This window comes from Lissotriton helveticus, chromosome 6 (assembly GCF_964261635.1).
Source record: "Lissotriton helveticus chromosome 6, aLisHel1.1, whole genome shotgun sequence".
Classification (NCBI taxonomy): Eukaryota; Metazoa; Chordata; class Amphibia; order Caudata; family Salamandridae; genus Lissotriton; species Lissotriton helveticus.
Genome location: NC_136067.1, coordinates 932,074,578 through 932,093,234, shown reverse-complemented (window position 1 = coordinate 932,093,234; position 18,657 = coordinate 932,074,578). Strand labels below are relative to the sequence as shown.

General features: G+C 44.0%; 1 protein-coding gene across 1 annotated transcript in view; it reads left to right on the top strand.

Annotated features, from left to right (window-relative positions):
• MTR (5-methyltetrahydrofolate-homocysteine methyltransferase) overlaps positions 1-18,657 on the top strand; it is a 454,402-nt gene that overhangs the window by 202,724 nt on the left and 233,021 nt on the right. The window contains exons 14-16 of the mRNA XM_078648574.1: positions 3,521-3,661; positions 11,154-11,339; positions 17,878-18,057. Coding sequence (XP_078504700.1) covers positions 3,521-3,661; positions 11,154-11,339; positions 17,878-18,057 — 507 coding nt within the window. The remainder of the gene's footprint in view (positions 1-3,520; positions 3,662-11,153; positions 11,340-17,877; positions 18,058-18,657) is intronic.

Genomic DNA, 18,657 nt, shown 5'->3' with positions numbered 1-18,657 from the left:
ACCCTAGACGCTAGAAGGGCTGTGATGCACTACATCGAGAGAACGAAGGAACACAGGAAAACAAAACAGTTCTTCGTATCCTTCGCAAACAGTTACATGGGCAAACCAGTCACTAAAAACACCATAGCGCGATGGATCGCACAGACAATACAATTCTGCCACAAACAAGCTAGCCAGGAGCTAACTGGAGGGGCACAGGCCCACTCCACCAGGAAGAAAGGAGCAACAATTGCCTTTCTAGCCAACACACCAATCCAGGACATATGCCTGGCGGCAACATGGGCTTCAGTGCACACTTTCACTAAGCACTATTGCGTGGATGTACAGATGAACAAAGAAGCACAAGTAGGACAGAAAGTGCTTCAACATATATTCAACAACCAACGCTCATCTTCCACCCAACCGCCACAGAAGTGAGGAAAACCGCTACAAAATCTATGCACAGCATAGTGAATCCAGAAAGATTCACGCTGCAAAACGAATAGTTTCTTACCTGTCGGTGTAGTTTTGCAGCTTGAAGATCTTTATGGATTCACTAGCGAACCCACCCGCCTCCGCCAGAAAGATGAGGCTGGAGAAGAAGGTGGAAACACATAGAAAGAAAGAAAGTTGAAACTTACAAGATACGTGAAAAGATACGTGAAAAGAATTACGTAAAAAAAAAAAAAAAAAAAAAAGGATTAACAAACAAAGCCATGGATTCACTACAAAGACAGAAAAGGAGAAAGAGACAGGAAAAAGAATCCGAAGATGGCTCCCAAGGGTGGTAGCTTCCGCCGGAAGCACGCCGACGTCACCGAAGGTACACCAAATGGTGGGACGTCGACGCCCACCTGGGCTACGAAAAAAAAAAAAAAAAAAGAGAAGAAAGACTACGATTCCGGACCCAACCACCAGATTGCGGAATATGCACAGCATAGTGAATCCAGAAAGATCTTCAAGCTGCAAAACTACACCGACAGGTAAGAAACTATTCGTTTTCATTTCAACTGCTATGATTCCCTGCTCAGACGTATGCATTGTGGCATACTGGTCTGGACATAGGATGTCTCCTACCTCCTATTGTGAGTCCACAGAGGTAGGACGTTTCTAGGCACCCAAATACTCACTTATGTTGCAAAAGGCATTACTTATATTTGTGTTTGACTTACAGGTAGTTAATGGAAACTATCACTCTGCCAAAAACTCTTATGCTCCATATGTGGAATGCTGTATGACCACATAACTAGACCACTATCCCTGCACTAATCTAACTACTCTCACAAATGTGGTCCTCTGCATATGTGCTGTTGTGGTGAAAATTCTAAAGAGTTGGCACTCACACATTTTCAAACATTGGATGCTCCTGGTCTTGACACCTTACAACTTTTCAGATATGCCTCTCCTTTCCCTCTGCGGCTAAGGAGCGTGGCAGTGCTGCTTCCATTTTATTACTGTCTGCTGCACTTTAACTAATGTACTAATCTAGCTACTGCTTCCAGTCTATGTCTATGACACTTCAAAGACCTGCCAGAACCTCTTCAGTGAGCTTCATCAGTTTCTCCTTTGGTTTTTTTCTACTTCCAGGTGGGAAGGGAAGAGTCCGGAATTGGGCCAGTGCTCTCGGTTGCCTCCGTATATATATCTAAAGATCAGGAGAAAAAGCTTAACTGTTGTCTCATGCCTCTTTTCATATTAGCAGGAAAACATTTTGGTGCACTAGGTGGCAACCTACATGTTGGATTTGAGTTTTCTTGTGGAGATTCAGGCACACATGGGTAATCTGGGCTGCACGTGAGAAAATCCGACGTCCTTTTTGTTATACCTTAAGCACATTTGCATTGTCTGATTCATCTCCTTAACTTAGTCTCATATTCTCTCAGGTAAAAGAAACTCTATCATTGGTAAATGATATAAAAAAAATCTTAACATCTACTGTCTAACGATTGCTAACTATTTGCTTAAACTCCAACTTTAGTGGCAATAGAATGGGCTTTCAAGAAAGAGATTAATACATTTTTCTAGCTTTCCTGCCTTTGTTGCTGAAGATCTGCACATTAACAGACCAACACACAGGACATAATGGGGATTATATTGGTTGATAAACGTTATACATTTTGTAACTTGACAATACTAATGCGATACGGAGGACAGTAAATGAAACAGCTTCCTCTAAGACTTTCTGCTCAGAACCTCTAGGAAAATCCCATGAGTTTGTTGAGGGAGTAGAAATTCCTGTGTGCAGTATTAGATGCAGAATCAAACGTGTCAGAGCGTGGATTAGCCTTGGTCTAGCCAGATCATCGACTGTGACAGAAGGGCTATGAATTTAGTTAACAGCATACTAGTGGCAGTTATGCCTTTACTTACAGAGTGAAAGAATACAGGGAATACATTTGTAGACCTAGACCTAGCCATGGCCTTAGCCAAAAAGCTATGATCATAGACCTAGCCATGGCCTTAGCCAAAAAGCAGATAGCAATGTCCTGGAAATCCAACATTGGGCCTCGGATAGACACCTAGAAACAAGACGTAACTAACTGAGCCGGGGCTGAGAGTAGAGCTTTAATCGGGGAAGAGACGAAGGGCCTGAGATGCCGCCCCATAGCTGGGCAACAGAAGGAATTATTACTTGTATGGGAATACCCAACGCAGACATATAGTGAGGATGAGGCTAGCTGGAAAGCAGAAGTGCCAGAATGAAAAAAATACAGTCTGACGGAGGACATAAATGTGTATGCCTCTCACGACATAAATGTACAGAACACAATAGATGGTATATCGGCCTTATCTCAAGCTAAAATAATGTCTGAGAACCCCAAATTCAAGACCCCGTTTGAGTATCAAACACCCTCCTAGATTCTCCCCAAGACCCTAATACACACCGTCTTCCTGCAGAGTTAAATTCAATGTTAAGTATTTTTTCATTTTCAGTTTTCCTTATCATTGTTATATAAACTTCAGATTATAGAATATAGAAGGCATTCTGCAAGCTCCCTGATAGTAACATCACAATCATCTTTACCAAATACATAGCCATATACAATGGATAATACATACAGTATGTTCACATAAAAGTGGGGGGGATGAAATGTTTCAGAATGAAACGATCAATCCAAGAGGAATGCTATGCAAAATGTGTACTGTTACTTATACAATGTTAGTATCCTGTCTGCGTATGTGTAACCAAGTGAAATGGCAATAAAAGTATGCTTTAATTTTTTTTTTTATATATTTCTTTTTATTACACAATTTCGACATACATCACAGCAATTGTATAAATATTATTGTTTTAAGTACAGAGTGAAATAATACATACAGTTCCCTACTTTATATTGGAGAACAAGGATCTAGACAAATGTAACAGCACTGAATTACAAACCCTTTATCTAGCAATATAGATCCCTAATCTCTATTGTTGGTTGGTTGCCAAATAGTTAAGCATTTATTAATTCATCACTTTTGTTTGTGATTCTGCATCTTTCCTATTTCAGTCAACAAGCACTATAAAATGTTTGTATTTTTGTTCTTGTTGCAATAGGAAGCACTGAGTATTGCCAAAGCCCAGGTAGAGATGGGAGCTCAGGTCCTGGACATCAACATGGATGATGGGATGTTGGATGGACCCAGTGCAATGGCCAAATTTTGCAACTTCATTGCCTCTGAACCTGATATTTCTAAGGTTGTGGACCATCTTTGTTACTTATATATGTTGCATATATTTTTCAAAATGATGCATATGAGGATGGGTTCTTAAACTTGAAGCAAAATGATGTTACGCATTGTTGACCATATTGGATGAGAAAACTATAATGTGAGTCTTGTCTGACTTTGTCCCTGCTTCTCACTACCAGTGTGTGTCTGCCTATTTTCTCTGCATCTTCTGCAATGAATGTGAACAGCAAAGACTGTGGCTGAAAAAGCCTTTTATGTGCTTTGCAAGAAAAAGGCCAACAGAAAATATCCAATTCTTATGTGATATATAGATATATATATATATATATATATATATATATATATATATATATATATATATATATATATATATATATATTTTTTTTTAGAACAGACCTCACATCCGTGTTTGCGAAATTGAAGCGTTTTAACTTATTGATTTGCTCATTTATTGACTTCCTCAAACATTTGTTGTCCTAATAGGGTTGATATGTTCAACACTGGTAACAAAGCTAATAATTATATACATAACACAATAATATTTTGTCTATTTTCTCACACTTACAATCACAATAAATGAAACAAATCCCAAAACACTATAATTACGTTTTTTATTCATCAATACAACATTTATATAGCAGTTACTACTCCTGTGTGGGGACCTGAAGTACTTTTCTTCATGGGCAGCATGCTACACTGTGTAGTGTGTAAATGGAAGGGGGAAGTCTTTGTTTTTGTTTTGATCTTATGTGAGAAGTGTTCCCTTGTTTTGCAAGACGGCCTATAAAGTGTAGTTATCGTATTACTGGACGCAGTGTGTAGCAGTATGATGCATGGAGAAGTTGATAAATAGGTTTGCGGGTTAAGTTTTTTTCTAAGCTGGCAGTTTTGAAACAATTCTGCATATCCCTTTACAGTATTTTATGATCATAGTCCACTTAGCTGGTTACTGCATTGAGTTGTCTATCCTGAGATATTTTGTTTATTTAAGGTTTATGGTTCTGAGCAGGCATAGGTTGGAGGGAGCAATGTTGGGGAGATCTGCTGGGATGCACTTAGTTACCATCAACCCATCTATCATTGCCATTGTGAGATGTCTAGAAGTAGTCCTAGTGTTTAGCTAATTGATCTGCAGTGGTGGGTTAAATTAGAGTCCACTTTGGCCAATGATATGTGGCAGATCTCTTCAATTATTCCATACCTGTTCAGTTGGCAATGAATGGGTTAATAGTATGGACTGGTGCAGCAGCACCTGGTGATGGACAAAACTGGTAGGGCTTCTATCTCATGTGAGTGTAAGAGGATCAAGCAGTCTTAGGATAATATTATTCACCCTGTATGTAAAACAGCTGGCTGCCCCACCACTGAGTATTATGGTATTAGTATTAGTGTGGGCCAGATAGTTATATATGAATTGACATTACTGTATGATACCCTGGCTATACATGGATAAACCTTTCTCGATTTATCTTGACATAGAAAGTCGTGTGCTGGTTGGGCTGGTCAATATCTATGAACTGTAGGTTGTAGACTCTACTTAATGTGACGAATATTCGTGGTCGTGGGATGATGTAATTATCTTGGAAGTAGCCATGCTTTCACCTCTTTTCTGAAGTGTACATGCTCCTGAATGCTTTGGATTTTGGCTGGTTGTGAGTTCCAGGGATTATCAGCTTGTACTGGGAAAGAACTGCCTCCTAATGATTTCATACTTTATGGCGGTATGAGGATCTTTAGTGCAAGATGGAGCTCAGTGTCTTATTTGTGTTGCTTGAATTACCTTTTAGGTGTAGCTGTCCTTTTCCTTAGGAGACTATGTGAACAATGGTGTATATAGCTACCAAGTTGCACCCCCCTCACAAAGCACAATGTGAAAGCTGATTAGTGGAATTATGTAAAAAGGCGCTCAGCTGGATATGAGCGTGTAGGACTTTTGCACTATAAGAACATTCTTGGAGGACCAGTGGAAAAAAAGCTCAACATAATGAGGGTTTGCAGCATCTACCAGAATGAGGAACCATATATCTTGCGATTCTAAGCCCATATTAAAAGTTTGCCTGTTGTTGTGCCGTCTGACCTTTGCTGCCACAAAAGGGCAAAAGAATGACGCTTCAAGAGAAGAATCCTGCAGGGAGAACAAATGGCAGCAGACCACAGTGATTGGCAGTGGTTGACACCATTGAAATGCAGATTCTGAATGATGACTAAGTCCCCTCCCGGGTGGCGAAGAGCCTGTTTTCTAGATTTATGGCATAGTCGTCTACCTTATGTTCCTTGGCCACACACCCTCATTCAGGTGTCTGGCTTGGAGGATCCTCCCCGCTTTCTTAATATTCTCCCTTTTACCTTTCCTCCTTGGCCAAGCTCCTTTTCCTGTTCCACGTCCTTTATACTATACTCTCTTAGAACTCCCTACTGGAAGTCTGAGGCTCATCAAGACCACTGTGCTTCTCCTTTCTTGCAAGGAGGTAAATGTATCCAGGGACCCACACATAATATCTCTTATAGGAATCTGGACTTATTTGAGGGCTTAAGGTTCATTGATGATTATTAACTCTAAAAACTGTCTGTTGGTGAAACTGGTGAAAGACACTGGCATCCCTGATCGCCCACTGTTATCATGTGTTTGTTGAACATGCTTAAAATTCAGTTAACATAGATTAAAAAAAGAAAACTTATTAACGTTGTCTCAGTTTTAGCTGGATGTATCTGTGTGTCAAAAATAGTGTGTACCAATAGATAACAGTAAAAAACAAATGCCATTATGTGAGAGAATGCATGTTAATGTTGCACACTGTGTTAATTAGCCCTGAAGGCTCCCCCATTACCACAGAATATTACTTATCTACCAGTAGCCCTGCTTTGCTATGAATGCATCTATCCTAGGCCAGCAGCTTCCAATAACCGTGCACAGGCCAGTGGCAGTATAATCACACTTACCGTAACCATTGTGTAGTTTGGAGCCACCACAACGTGCAACATAGTACAGTATGTTAAATTGCAGTGCTACAGTGCACACCACATGGCATTGACTCTGACTTCTGATGCTGGTCAAGTCCTACAATCTGTAGCTCTATAACGCCACTGCTAAAAGGAGTGGGTGCGTTTTGCCTTTAGTCACAGACATCGGTGTTACTGACATATCTGTCTGTGCCTCCATGCTGACAGATCACCCAACTCTTAACATCAAAAGAGCAATATGTAAATGTTTGCATAAGACTAAATAAATCAGAGAGACGATTTATCCCTTTGGATCTAGAGCCCTACGTTAATGGATAGTGTCTTCCCCAAAAATGTTTGTAAGACTCCCTTTAGAAACCCATCCAGACAATTGCAAGACTTTTACACAATAGTCAAGGTTTTCTATGTTTCATTCCCTTATGCATTACGGCAGAGCCACAACTTCTGGTGCAGATAATCAGAATAATTGGTCTGTATTTCCGGTTTGGGTTCTTAGCTTTGTAAACTATTAAGTATAATATTCAACGGGATCTATATGAGAATCCATGATACAGTAAAAAGGTATTGTCCTGTAAAAACTGATCTCTGGCTTTGAGCCCTTTAATGGATTCACATACGATCGTTTTTTTGTGAGAATTTTTAGGTTTCGCCCTGGGCGTTGCAACTGCATAGCAGTTGCTCCGCCCATGGCGAAACCTCATGATCCTACATATCGACTTTGGTTCCGCCTCTGTCTCCCATTGGCTAGCTCCATAAATGGAGGCTAGCCATTGGGAGACAGAGGCTGTCAATCACGCTTTCTGGTGAAAACGCGATTCGGGGGCGTTTCTGGGACTTTTTAAAGTCCCGCCCCTTTGTCCCGGGCCGCGCTGTCATTGGCTGCCGGCCCGGGACACCCCCGTGATGTCATTCCCGGGCCGCGCTGTGATTGGCTGGCCGGCCGGCCCGGGACCTGACTTGTTCTTTTTTGTTAAAGAAAACATTGTAACATGACACTTTAGTGCCACTGAATCAATTGAAATAATCCACAATGCACTCAAGTTATAAATGGGGGCTCTAATTCAATAGTTTTCATTCTGCTTTAAGGTTGTAAGCGTATTAACAATTAAGTCAGATATTCTGTGCTTTGAATATGCTGCTGGTGTGCACTGGATTTGTTGAATGTGGACGGTTACGTCTGTGCGCGTACTCAGAAGGTGAACTAATTCCTTAATACAGTAATGCCATTCCATGCAATGTTACAGGGTTCAGAAGTCGCACCTTACATCACAGCCTCCTCGCAAACATTCGGAAGTTAACTCCTTGTTGGCATACGTTCGGACGAGTTATCGCCTTCGTTTTCCCCAAAGTTGCGTGCGGTTGCAAATGTATAGTACCAAAGGGAGAACAACATTTCCGAAAGCTTTGTAAACTATCTGTGCCAAAGCGCGCAAGAGCCATATGTTCCTTCCAAAACGTGCAATCGCGACTAGCGGGCTCGGCACTCTCTCCTCTTTCCTGCCCTCTCATTCTGGTGCTGAGCTTTAGGAGGCGTTTGTTTTTCCCAACACCGCCGGAAGTACGTCAGGTGGCGTCCGGAAAACGGAGCGCGCGCGGCTGATTCGCTCTTCCTGCTGGCTCTGGTTTAGTTGCTACCAAGGCGCTCAAATGGCGGGTAAGTTCCTGTTGTGGGAAACAGAAGGTACCGTTCTCGCGGCAACCTTGATTATTTAAGAGACTGGTCGCTTTCGGAGAGCGGTGTTGCAGCTGTAGGGCTGGCTTGGAGGGCGTGGGACAAGAGGGCGCTGCAGAGCTCCCGCCATCTGACAGCACCTGACCCGGCTGCGCGGGAAAACAGCCCCCCTCGACTCCCCACGCTGACTCAACCGGGCCGCGTGTACATTCTATATATATCCCTCTGCAGCCGCTTCTCAGTCTGCGGTGTGTCCTTAGAGATGCGCCACTCGCCTCCACGCATGGGGCAGCACAAACTGTTATAGCAGCACGAAAAGTGACGGAGCAGCTGTTCCCAGCCACGGTTGAACCCTCACCCATATCGATGTTGTGCCCCTCAAGCACCTGGGAGCCAATCGGAACTGGCCTCAGAGCCTTCACCTGCCAATCTCGTGTTGGTCTCCGCTTCTCTACTTGTGGCGTCTTCCACATCAACAGCTATTCACCCGTGGTGGCCTCTTGTCACTCGCCTAGGTTATGGTATCGTCATTGGTTCACGGTGCCCTCCCTACGCATCAATGCGTACCCTCCCATTCACCATGCTCCTCCGCACTTGCGATTCACGCGTGGTTTGTTTACGTACCATCACCCACGATTTCTTCTTCACTGTCCCTCACCCGATAAATCTTCTGCCTCTCGGCAACTGAGTACCCTCCTCCCCAGCCAGGATATCCCAGACAAGTGTCGCTCACCTGTGGTGACCATTCTTCCCGCACCCAAACCATTCACCTGGATTAATATCTTTAAGCAGGGGTGGGCTGCGCCATTTCACTTTTCTTGCAGGTAAGCAGCATTTTTTATTTTTTTTCTTATCCCGTTCCCGCCCCCCCTCCCGCTGTTCGTGTGCCCGTTAACCTGCCCCCCTCCCGCTGTCCGTGTGCCCGTTCCCGCCCCCTCGCCCGTCTGTGTGCCCGTGATTCTTGTTCTAATTTGGCCCCATTACGTTGCCCGAACATCTTTATATCTATCTGTCAGTATTTCTAATCTGTATTCGTGTTTTCCTCTGTTTTTCCATTTTTCTCTTCCCATTTATGTTGCCTCGATCTTTCGCTCTTTGTGTGTTCTAATCTACATTTGCTATTTTCCTTGCTCCCCAGTTCCCAAATATATATGTCTGAAATCCTTGACGTGCTGTCTCTGTATTTCCTCTTGTCTGGTTTTATCTGTTTAGTGCCCCCCACCTCCTCCCATCCTTAGCGGTTCATCTGTGTTTTTAGTGTTAATGCAACTTCTCTCTGACGTTTCCCTGAGACGCTCTTTATGTTTCTGTCTTGTATTTGTCTCCGCTAAATATCCATTTCCCCCACTGTCCTTTCCTTCACCAGTGAAGCGTTCTACCTGCTTTCAAATTTTATTTCATGCTCTGGCGACTGTCGCCAGTAACTGCATGGGAATGAACATGATTGATTGATTATCAACAGTGTGCTAAGAAGCCGAGCCAGGGAAGTCATAGCCTTCCTCTGAACCTGAGCAAGCAGTATGTAACTAAGGCTTTCTGAGATGTAAGCTCAGTGATGTAGGACACATTTTGCTTCATTTTGCCATGTGTATGATACTGAGTTTATTCTCGCCACACTTTCTGTTCTGTTGCACGTTTAATAATTTTCCCTATTCGGGTATTCCCTAAATTGAAGGTTTTCACTATTGTGTTTGGTAGTTTAAGCAGAACACCCCGGATAATGTTAACTAGTCAGTTTTTCGCCTCGCCTCTTCTGCAGCCGTAAGGTATACTAAGCACTGGGTAGACAACTACACAACCCCCTAACTTTTTTACTTGGTTGATGTGAGGTGCACAACTGCTGGTTTATAGCTGGTAATGATTATCAATCTAATTTATTTGCTTTTCATTATAACTGTTCTTGTTATTTTATTTTAATGTAAAACTCCTATTGGGCTGGTTTGCACTTTATAAAACCGTAAATAAATACAATTGTAGCATTTGTGTAATTGCTTTTCGGCTAATCAACAGAAATGTATAAATGTACGTACTATTTCACCTCTTTATCTGCAGAAGCACAGTCTGACTCCTAAAATGTATACAGTGTAATTGGAAATGCTTGCATTCAATATTTACAAATTAGATTTGCTGGTTGGTTAAATTTGTATTATGTGGCTAAAGCACTCCTCTGATAGTAGATTTAGCAGGACAGAGGCTCTCTATTACTTGAAGGACCACAGGGACCGCTAAGCTGGAAATGTTTGTCTCAGCTCAACAGGTCCCTTATCAATTCCCCAATACTAGATCTTGACTACCAAATACGAATTGGGACCAAATAAAGTGTGTGGTAGTAATTGCTGTCTGCTGAGCTCGTCCTTGGGGTACAATAGGTCTCACATTTGTGAGAGATTAAGCTATTGGCAATGTAAATGACAATGCCATTTATTTATCTGTTTTCAAAACCAACACATAAATACAAATTTTGTCATTTACAATGCCAATAGCTCTAACTTTTCCAAAGGCGAAACCGTTGCATTGTAAATGCTTGTTATTCCATGCAGCCAAGCTCTAAAAAGAAGTTGGATTGTTCAGGGACTTTTGGACCTCATAGACAGGGCCTATTTTTCTGGCGCTGGTGATGTCGGAAAGATAAATGTGTTTTTGATATTGTTCTCCCATAACTCCCTGGTAGCAGGAGGTATTATAATAGGCATAATGGGTTAAAGACGATTTTGAAAACTTGTAAAAGGCGCTGTTATAGGTTAGTAACTTTTTTTCCTATACTACACCATTTTTTGCCTGCCATTTTGTTTGGTTTGAAAGATTTGGAATGGGTCTGACCTAAACTGTATTGAGAGACATGACAAGCCTTTTTGTATGATTGCAGGTGCCTCTGTGCATTGACTCCTCAAATTTTGCTGTAATAGAGGCAGGCTTGAAGTGTTGCCAAGGGAAGTGCATTGTAAACAGCATAAGTATGAAGGAAGGCGAAGAAGACTTCTTGGAGAAAGCAAGAAAGATCAGACGATACGGAGCTGCTGTAGTCATTATGGCTTTTGATGAAGTGGGGCAGGTGAGTTACCTTTTCCAGGTAATAGCTAGCTGTCTGTCATACAAAGCCTAGAAAGCACATTTTCAACATTTCTTAGCTAATGATTTACAAATTGCGTTTGCCGGTTATATGATGAGCCCGTTTATTGGGCATTTGACAAGTTTGGGATAGAATGTATTAGGATTGTTATTGCAATCCATATAGCACACCGAAAGACAAAGAAATGCCAGAAAGATATGACATTCCTTAAAACATGGAAACAGACCAATGTAAAGCAGCTAAGATTTCTTGAAGTCTCCAAAACGGGATTACATATTTTCCTAAAAATAGTGAAATAAGGCAATTTACTGCTTTCTACAGATGTAATGTACTGTCCATTTTTAGCATCATTTGCACAAACTAAAATCTTGAAATACTGTAAAATCGTCAAATTTCACATAGCTCAGAGGACAAAGGGTGAGAAATTAACTAATGCTTTGACTTAAAACTGACAATTGTATCTTGGAGGTACCCTTTGGACTTAATGTGTAATTTAGTGTATGACTTGTTAGCATGGGTACATATGACAAAGGTCAAACACAGTTGTGTATCATAGTCCAATAAGTCCCATTATTCCAAGGCACACTCGTAAGGGACTAAGCAGGGATTGTAATAATTTTTAAGTGAAATTTGGAGCAAAGAACATGCTTTTGCGAGCTGGTAAGAAGCAAGCTTTCTAAAGTCGGTGAGTCGGCATGCTAGCGTTATGTAAAACAGTTGAATAAGCTTGCCTCTACGTTTTGGGCGTAAACACCTGGGAACAGTGACTCTTAAATCTGTTATTGGAGATTAGGAAAAGGAAAGGTGTAAAATTCGACCACGTGGTGAACAGGTAATTTGCAACTCTGACAGTATATAATGTAAGCACTTGGCTACTTCAATGCAAGGTTGTCCTTTAGGTAAAAATCGACTCTGATGTGAGTCTGCAGTTCTAGCTCTACACATAATCACGATTTAATGTTGTTATTTTTCAAAGTAGACAAAGTTGGTGCTGATGTTTTAAAGAGTACATTGATTACATAGCTTGCCATTGGCCTCTAAATGTATATTTTTTTGACTTTCAGACACTGCCTTTGTGGCAGTGGACTGCAATAAACACTTTCTTTATTCAGGTGCTTTGTATTGTAGTATAGCAGGACATATATATAGCTATCCAACAGTTGGCTTTGCAGTTGACTGCTTATTGTATTTTCTGAATCCAAAATGTTTATACAATTCTTTTACAATATAACATCTTTCATTGTAATATAAAATACAGTTTTAAAAAACTGTGTAGAACTAATAAAGCAAATATTTAAGGTTTGAAATTTGGGGGAAATGGTAGATAATCCAACTAATAGGAGACACAAATGCAATAACACTACCTAATGTGGTATCAATCAATCAATCAATCAATAGAATTTGTATAGCGCGCTACTCACCCGTTAGGGTCTCAAGGCGCTGAAGAGGGGGGGGGGTCGCTACTGCTCAAACAGCCAGGTCTTGAGTTGTTTCCTGAAGGAGAGATGGTCCAGGGTCAGCCGTAGGTGAGTGGAGAAGGAGTTCCATGTCTTGGCTGCCAGGTAGGAGAAGGATCTTCCTCTGACGGTGGATTTGCGGATTCGTGGGACGGAGGGGAGGGCGAGGCTGGCGGAACGGAGCTGGCGGGTGGGTGTGTAGAATGTGAGTCGGCTGTTGAGGTACTTCGGGCCCGTGTCGTGGAGAGCCTTGTGTGCGTGGGTGAGGAGTCTGAACGTGATCCTCTTGTTGACGGGGAGCCAGTGCAGGTCTTTCAGGTGGGCCGAGATGTGGCTGTGTCGAGGGATGTCCAGGATGAGTCGTGCTGAGGCGTTCTGAATGCGCTGGAGTCTTTTCTGGAGTTTGGCTGTGGTTCCAGCGTAGAGGGTGTTCCCGTAGTCCAGACGGCTGGTGACGAGGGCCTGGGTGACCGTCTTCCTGGTTTCGGTGGGGATCCACCGGAAGATCTTTCGGGGCATGCGCAGGGTGTTGAAGCAGGATGACGAGACGGCATTGACTTGCTTGGTCATCGTGAGGGAGGAGTCCAGGATGAAGCCCAGGTTGCGTGCGTGGTCCGTTGGCTTCGGTGCGGGCCACCAGGAGTCGTCCCAGGCGGAGGGAGATGGTCCGAGGATGAGGACTTCCGTCTTGTCTGAGTTCAGTTTCAGACGGCTGAGCTTCATCCATTCCGCGACGTCTTTCATTCCTTCATGGAGGTTGGCTTTGGCGGTGGCGGGGTCGTTGGTGAGGTAGAGGATCAGCTGGGTGTCGTCGGCATAGGAGATTATGTTGAGGTTGTGTTGGCGTGCGATGGCTGCGAGAGGGCTCATGTAGACGTTGAAGAGGGTGGGGCTGAGTGAGGATCCTTGCGGAACGCCGCAGATGACTTCGGTGGCCGAGGATCGGCACGGGGGAGGCGGACTCTCTGGGTTCTTCCGTCGAGGAACGAGATGATCCACTCCAGGGCCGCTCCTTGGATTCCGGTGTTGCTGAGGCGCTGTATCAGGGTGCGATGGCATACAGTGTCGAAAGCTGCTGAGAGGTCCAGGAGAATGAGGGCAGCAGTTTCTCCATTGTCGAGCAGGGACCTGATGTCGTCGGTTGCTGCGATGAGGGCGGTCTCGGTGCTGTGGTTTGCTCGGAACCCGGACTGTGAGGGGTGGAGGGATCCGTTGGTCTCGAGGAAGGCGGAGAGTTGTCTGTTGACGGTCTTCTCAATGACTTTGGCTGGAAAGGGGAGGAGCGAGATGGGGCGGAAGTTCTTGAGTTCCGTGGGGTCCGCGGTGGGTTTCTTCAGGAGGGCGCTCAGTTCGGCATGTTTCCAACTCTCCGGGAAGGTGGCGGATGCGAAGGAGCTGTTGATGATGTTCCGGAGTTGGGGTGCGATGATGGTGTTGGCTTTGTTGAAGATGTGGTGTAGGCAAGGGTCGGTAGGGGAGCCGGAGTGGATGGTGTTCATCAGGCGGGTGGTGTCTTCAGTACTGACCGGGGTCCAGGTGCAGAGGGTGGTGGTGGGGGGCGTTGGTTCGGTGGTTGGGTCCGTGGTCTGCGCGCCGAAGCTGTTGTGTATGTCGCGATCTTGCGGTGGAAGAACGAGGCGAGTGAGTCGCAGAGGTCTTGTGAGGGTGTGATGTCGTTGTTGCAGGCGCTGGGGTTGGAGAGCTCTTTAACGATGCTGAAGAGTTCCTTGCTGTTGTGGGTGTTGTTGTCCAGGCGTTCTTTGAATGTTGTCTTCTTGGTGGTGCGGATCAGCTGGTGGTGTTTGCGGGTGGCGTTCTTCAGAGCGGTCATGTGTTCTGCTGTCTGGTTGTGGCGCCAGGCTTTCTCGAGGGCGTGGTAGGTTTTCTTGGAGTTTTTGAGTTTGTTGGTAAACCACGAGGCTTTCCTGCTCCCTGGTCTGCTGGGAGGATTCTTCAGTGGTGCGAGTTCGTCGGCGCAGTTGATGAGCCACTGTGTGAGGTTGCGGGCCGCTTCGTTGGGGTCCGTCGTGTTGGTGGGCGGTTTCTGGCTGAGGGCGGTGGTAAGCTGGTCGGCGGTGATCTTACTCCAGCTTCTGCGGGGAACCTGTTGCGGGTGGTGGTGGGTCGTGGTTCTCCTGAAGATGAAGTGGACGCAGCTGTGGTCTGTCCAGTGTAGTCCGGTTGAGTGGCTGAAGGAGATGTGCTTGCTGGAGGAGAAGATGGGGTCGAGCGCGTGGCCGGCGTAGTGGGTGGGGGTGTTCACCAGTTGCTTGAGTCCGAGGTTGGCGAGGTTATCCAGCAGGGCGGCGGTGTTGCAGTCCTTGTTGTTCTCCAGGTGGAAGTTGATGTCCCCTAGGAGGATGTAGAATTACAGAAGAACACCCTGCCGGAGTAAATACCATATGGTCCTCTAAGGGATCCAGTTCAGTTAATAAAGGAGCTAATTTGCCGAGTATCAGAGCCAGAAATTCAGATCTTACTTTTTATGAAAAACATATCTTTTTATTGATTTTTATGCACATATTTATAAAAAAAAGCGTTCAGGGATTAGCTGTTCGGACATTTAAAAAAATATACAATCAAAGTTATATTTCAAGTCAGAATGATGAGAACAACATCATACATTAAAGTGTTCCATTCACTCCGGTAGGATGTAGTCTGTGGAGGTGAGGGCGTGCGGACTGACGAAGTCAGCGATGGCTTCGCTGAATTGTGTGCGTGGTCCCGGGGGTCTGTAGATGAGGGTGCCTCTGAGGGTGGTCGTGGGGCCGGTGTGTATCTGGAAGTGGAGGTGCTCGGCGGCGGTGAGGGTGTCGTCGGAGTTGGTCGTGATGCGGATGGTGTTTCTGTGGACGATGGCGATGCCTCTTCCGGTTTGGTTGACGAGGTCCATCCGGGTGATCTTCTAGCCCTCCGGGATGGCTATGGCGATGTCGGGGGCTGAGGAGGTGTTCATCCATGTTTCTGTGAGGAAGGCGACGTCTGGTGATGTTGAGTCGAGGACGTTCCAGAGTTCGACGTCGTGCCTGTAGACGGAGCGGGTGTTGAGCAGGATGCACTTGAGGTGGTTGTTGCTGGGGCTCGGCGTGGCGGGTGCGGTGCAGGTTCGGAAGCAGGTGAATTGGCAGGCTTGGCAGGTGAAGGGTCCGTGGGTGCGTTTCGGGGTGGCTTGGTAGCAGGTGGGGTTCCGGCCGGCATTGAGTGCGTGGAGGGTTGCGGCGTCGTAAGTTTGTCGGGTGTGCTGGTGTCGACGAGGACCAGGGGTCCTGGCGCTGGGCGCGGTCCAGGCGTGGACAGGCGTAGACGGGCTTGCCTTTGGCGTGCATTCGGCACGCCCACTGCGCGTGACCGCTGCACGTACGCGTGGACTCGGCCATGTGTGGTGCGGTGTGAGGGAGGAGCAGCTGGGAGGCGGGAGCGGGGTGGCGCGGGGTTCGGGATACAGAAGAAGGGGGCGGGGCCGCAGGGGAGCAGCGGCAGGGAGCGGGGAGGGGGTACTGGCGGGAAAGCGGTCACGAGAGGGCAAGGAGCGTAGAGCACAGATCAGGGGCACAAGGAAGCGTAAACCAAGCACACCAAGCACAGGGAACGACAAGTCAACGAAGAACACAGATCAGGGCACAAGGCAGAGGAAAAACAGCACAGGGAATGACAGTCACAAGGAAAGAACAAACTTATGCCACAGGGGCAGCGGCGACCGAGCGAGGCGGGCAGGGAGACCGGGCGCACTCAGGGGGAGCCGCGCGGCGGGTGGAGCGACCTTCACAGACCAGGGTCAGGTCATGTCACAAAGAGACATCTATTTTTAAAAGATAAGTCATATTGCATTAAGGAGGTGTGTGTTTTAGTAAGGAACTGTTTCTGATTGGTGCTTAATCAGCACCATGGACTATAAAGAGATATAGACAGTGAGTGACACATAGTTTTCTGGACTTCTCTTTACTTCTAACCAAATTGATAAAAATACATGTCAGTACCTGCAAAGTTATTTTGTAGTAACGAAAATCAGTGTCTCTAGGACGCTGTTATACAAAACCCAATCACCTTAATTAGGACTCTGAGGAATACCCTCTGTTTTAAAATAAATGTATATGTGGTTCTTGCTTCCAAGAGATTCTATCCAGCAATGATAATCCAGTTTGGCATAAGAAAACTGACTATTGTTGACATAGAAAGTCTAAAACATCTTCAAATCTACAAGTAATCAGTATGAATCTAGATATTGGTTCAATTGGTTAATCTGTCAAAATAATCTACCACTGGAGGACCACTGTAACTAAATTGAGTTACAATTTATTTAATAGCTGGTTATTTACAACCATGCAAGTTTATTTCTTCTGCAGTTAAAACGTATTTTCAATCTTTAAGAATGATGTACTTTTTCGGTGTTGAAGCACAGCTATTATTTCAAGGATCTTGGTTGGAAAATCTTTCAATTTGCCTCTTAGAGCCTGCAAATAGTAAGCGTTTTATGGTATAGCCAAAGTGACAGAAGGCAGTGGTTTTAAAGCAGTGAACAAAGCATGACCTAGTATGGAGAAGCTCAACCCATGTCTAATTGGTTAAAGAACGGGAGTGAGGAATTGGAAGGGTACGGTCTCTGGTAGTCTAAAATGGACTGATGTGCCATAATAAAAGATACACACTTTTTATATGAAATAAAACGTGTAGGTCTATTTATCATTGTAAGCTATGAGCAAAAGATTTGTGGGTGGTTTTGTGGTGGAGACAGTAATTACTTAAGGCTTCAGAAATTAAATGGTGTTAACAGTACTTAGACACTCTTCTCTTCCCGAAATAACTTATGTACTGCCTAGATATGTTTATCCGGTGATGCAGTTTATTTCAAATACTGTCATCACAGCACCCTAAAACTTTGTGTGTACAAAAGTGCTATATGAAACTGTTAAATAAATAAATAAATAATGCATTTCGAGGGTTTTACAGCAGACATCTTGTGAATATTTAGCTGCCAGAATGCAAAGTGTTATTTTCCAAACCCATTTGAAAGCACAGCCAATGGTTTTTTATTTTATTTTAATTTATTTCTTTTTTGTCACCAGGCCACAGACACTGAAACCAAAATCAAGGTGTGCACCAGAGCTTACAACCTTCTGGTGCAAAAATTAAACTTCAACCCAAATGACATTATCTTTGACCCGAATATTCTGACAATTGGTACTGGAATGGAAGAACATAATTTGTATGCCATTAACTTCATTGAAGCAACTAAAACTATAAAGGTGAGCCATAACTAAATACAGTTTATTGTAATTAAATACAAATTTAGTAGTTGCATGTTCTCATCTTGATTAGAAAATTTGTCACTGCCCCATCACCACGCAAAGTTTGCTATTTGTAACCAAACTGAGTTCTTTCTCTAATCTCCTATTCTCAGTAGGAGAATTGCGACTCTATATTTCAAATAGCATTAAATAGTAGAATGAAAGGTGCAACACGGTGTCTGTTATCGAAGAGTCTGTTATCTTCAGCTTGAGAGATGTAACTGCTTAAATTAATTTATTCCAATGATAGAATATGCTGGATTTAAGCTATAATTTGGCACACATTGAATTTAAAAATGGGTAACTAGGCAATGTTTGCAGTATTGCACTATGATATTATAAGTTTTTGTTCAATAATAGCTATGGTAAAAGTTCCTGCAAAAGCAGTATTTTTATTTGGAGAATGTGCCCAAAGAAAATAAAGCTGACAATTCATGTGTAATTTACACTTACTTTGCCTGGAAAATAAATAAAAACTCAGACTAGACAGGATGTTTTACTTATGTTGCTCTAGTGAAGATTTCTAACACTTGAAACAATGTCTATAGCACTTTTGAA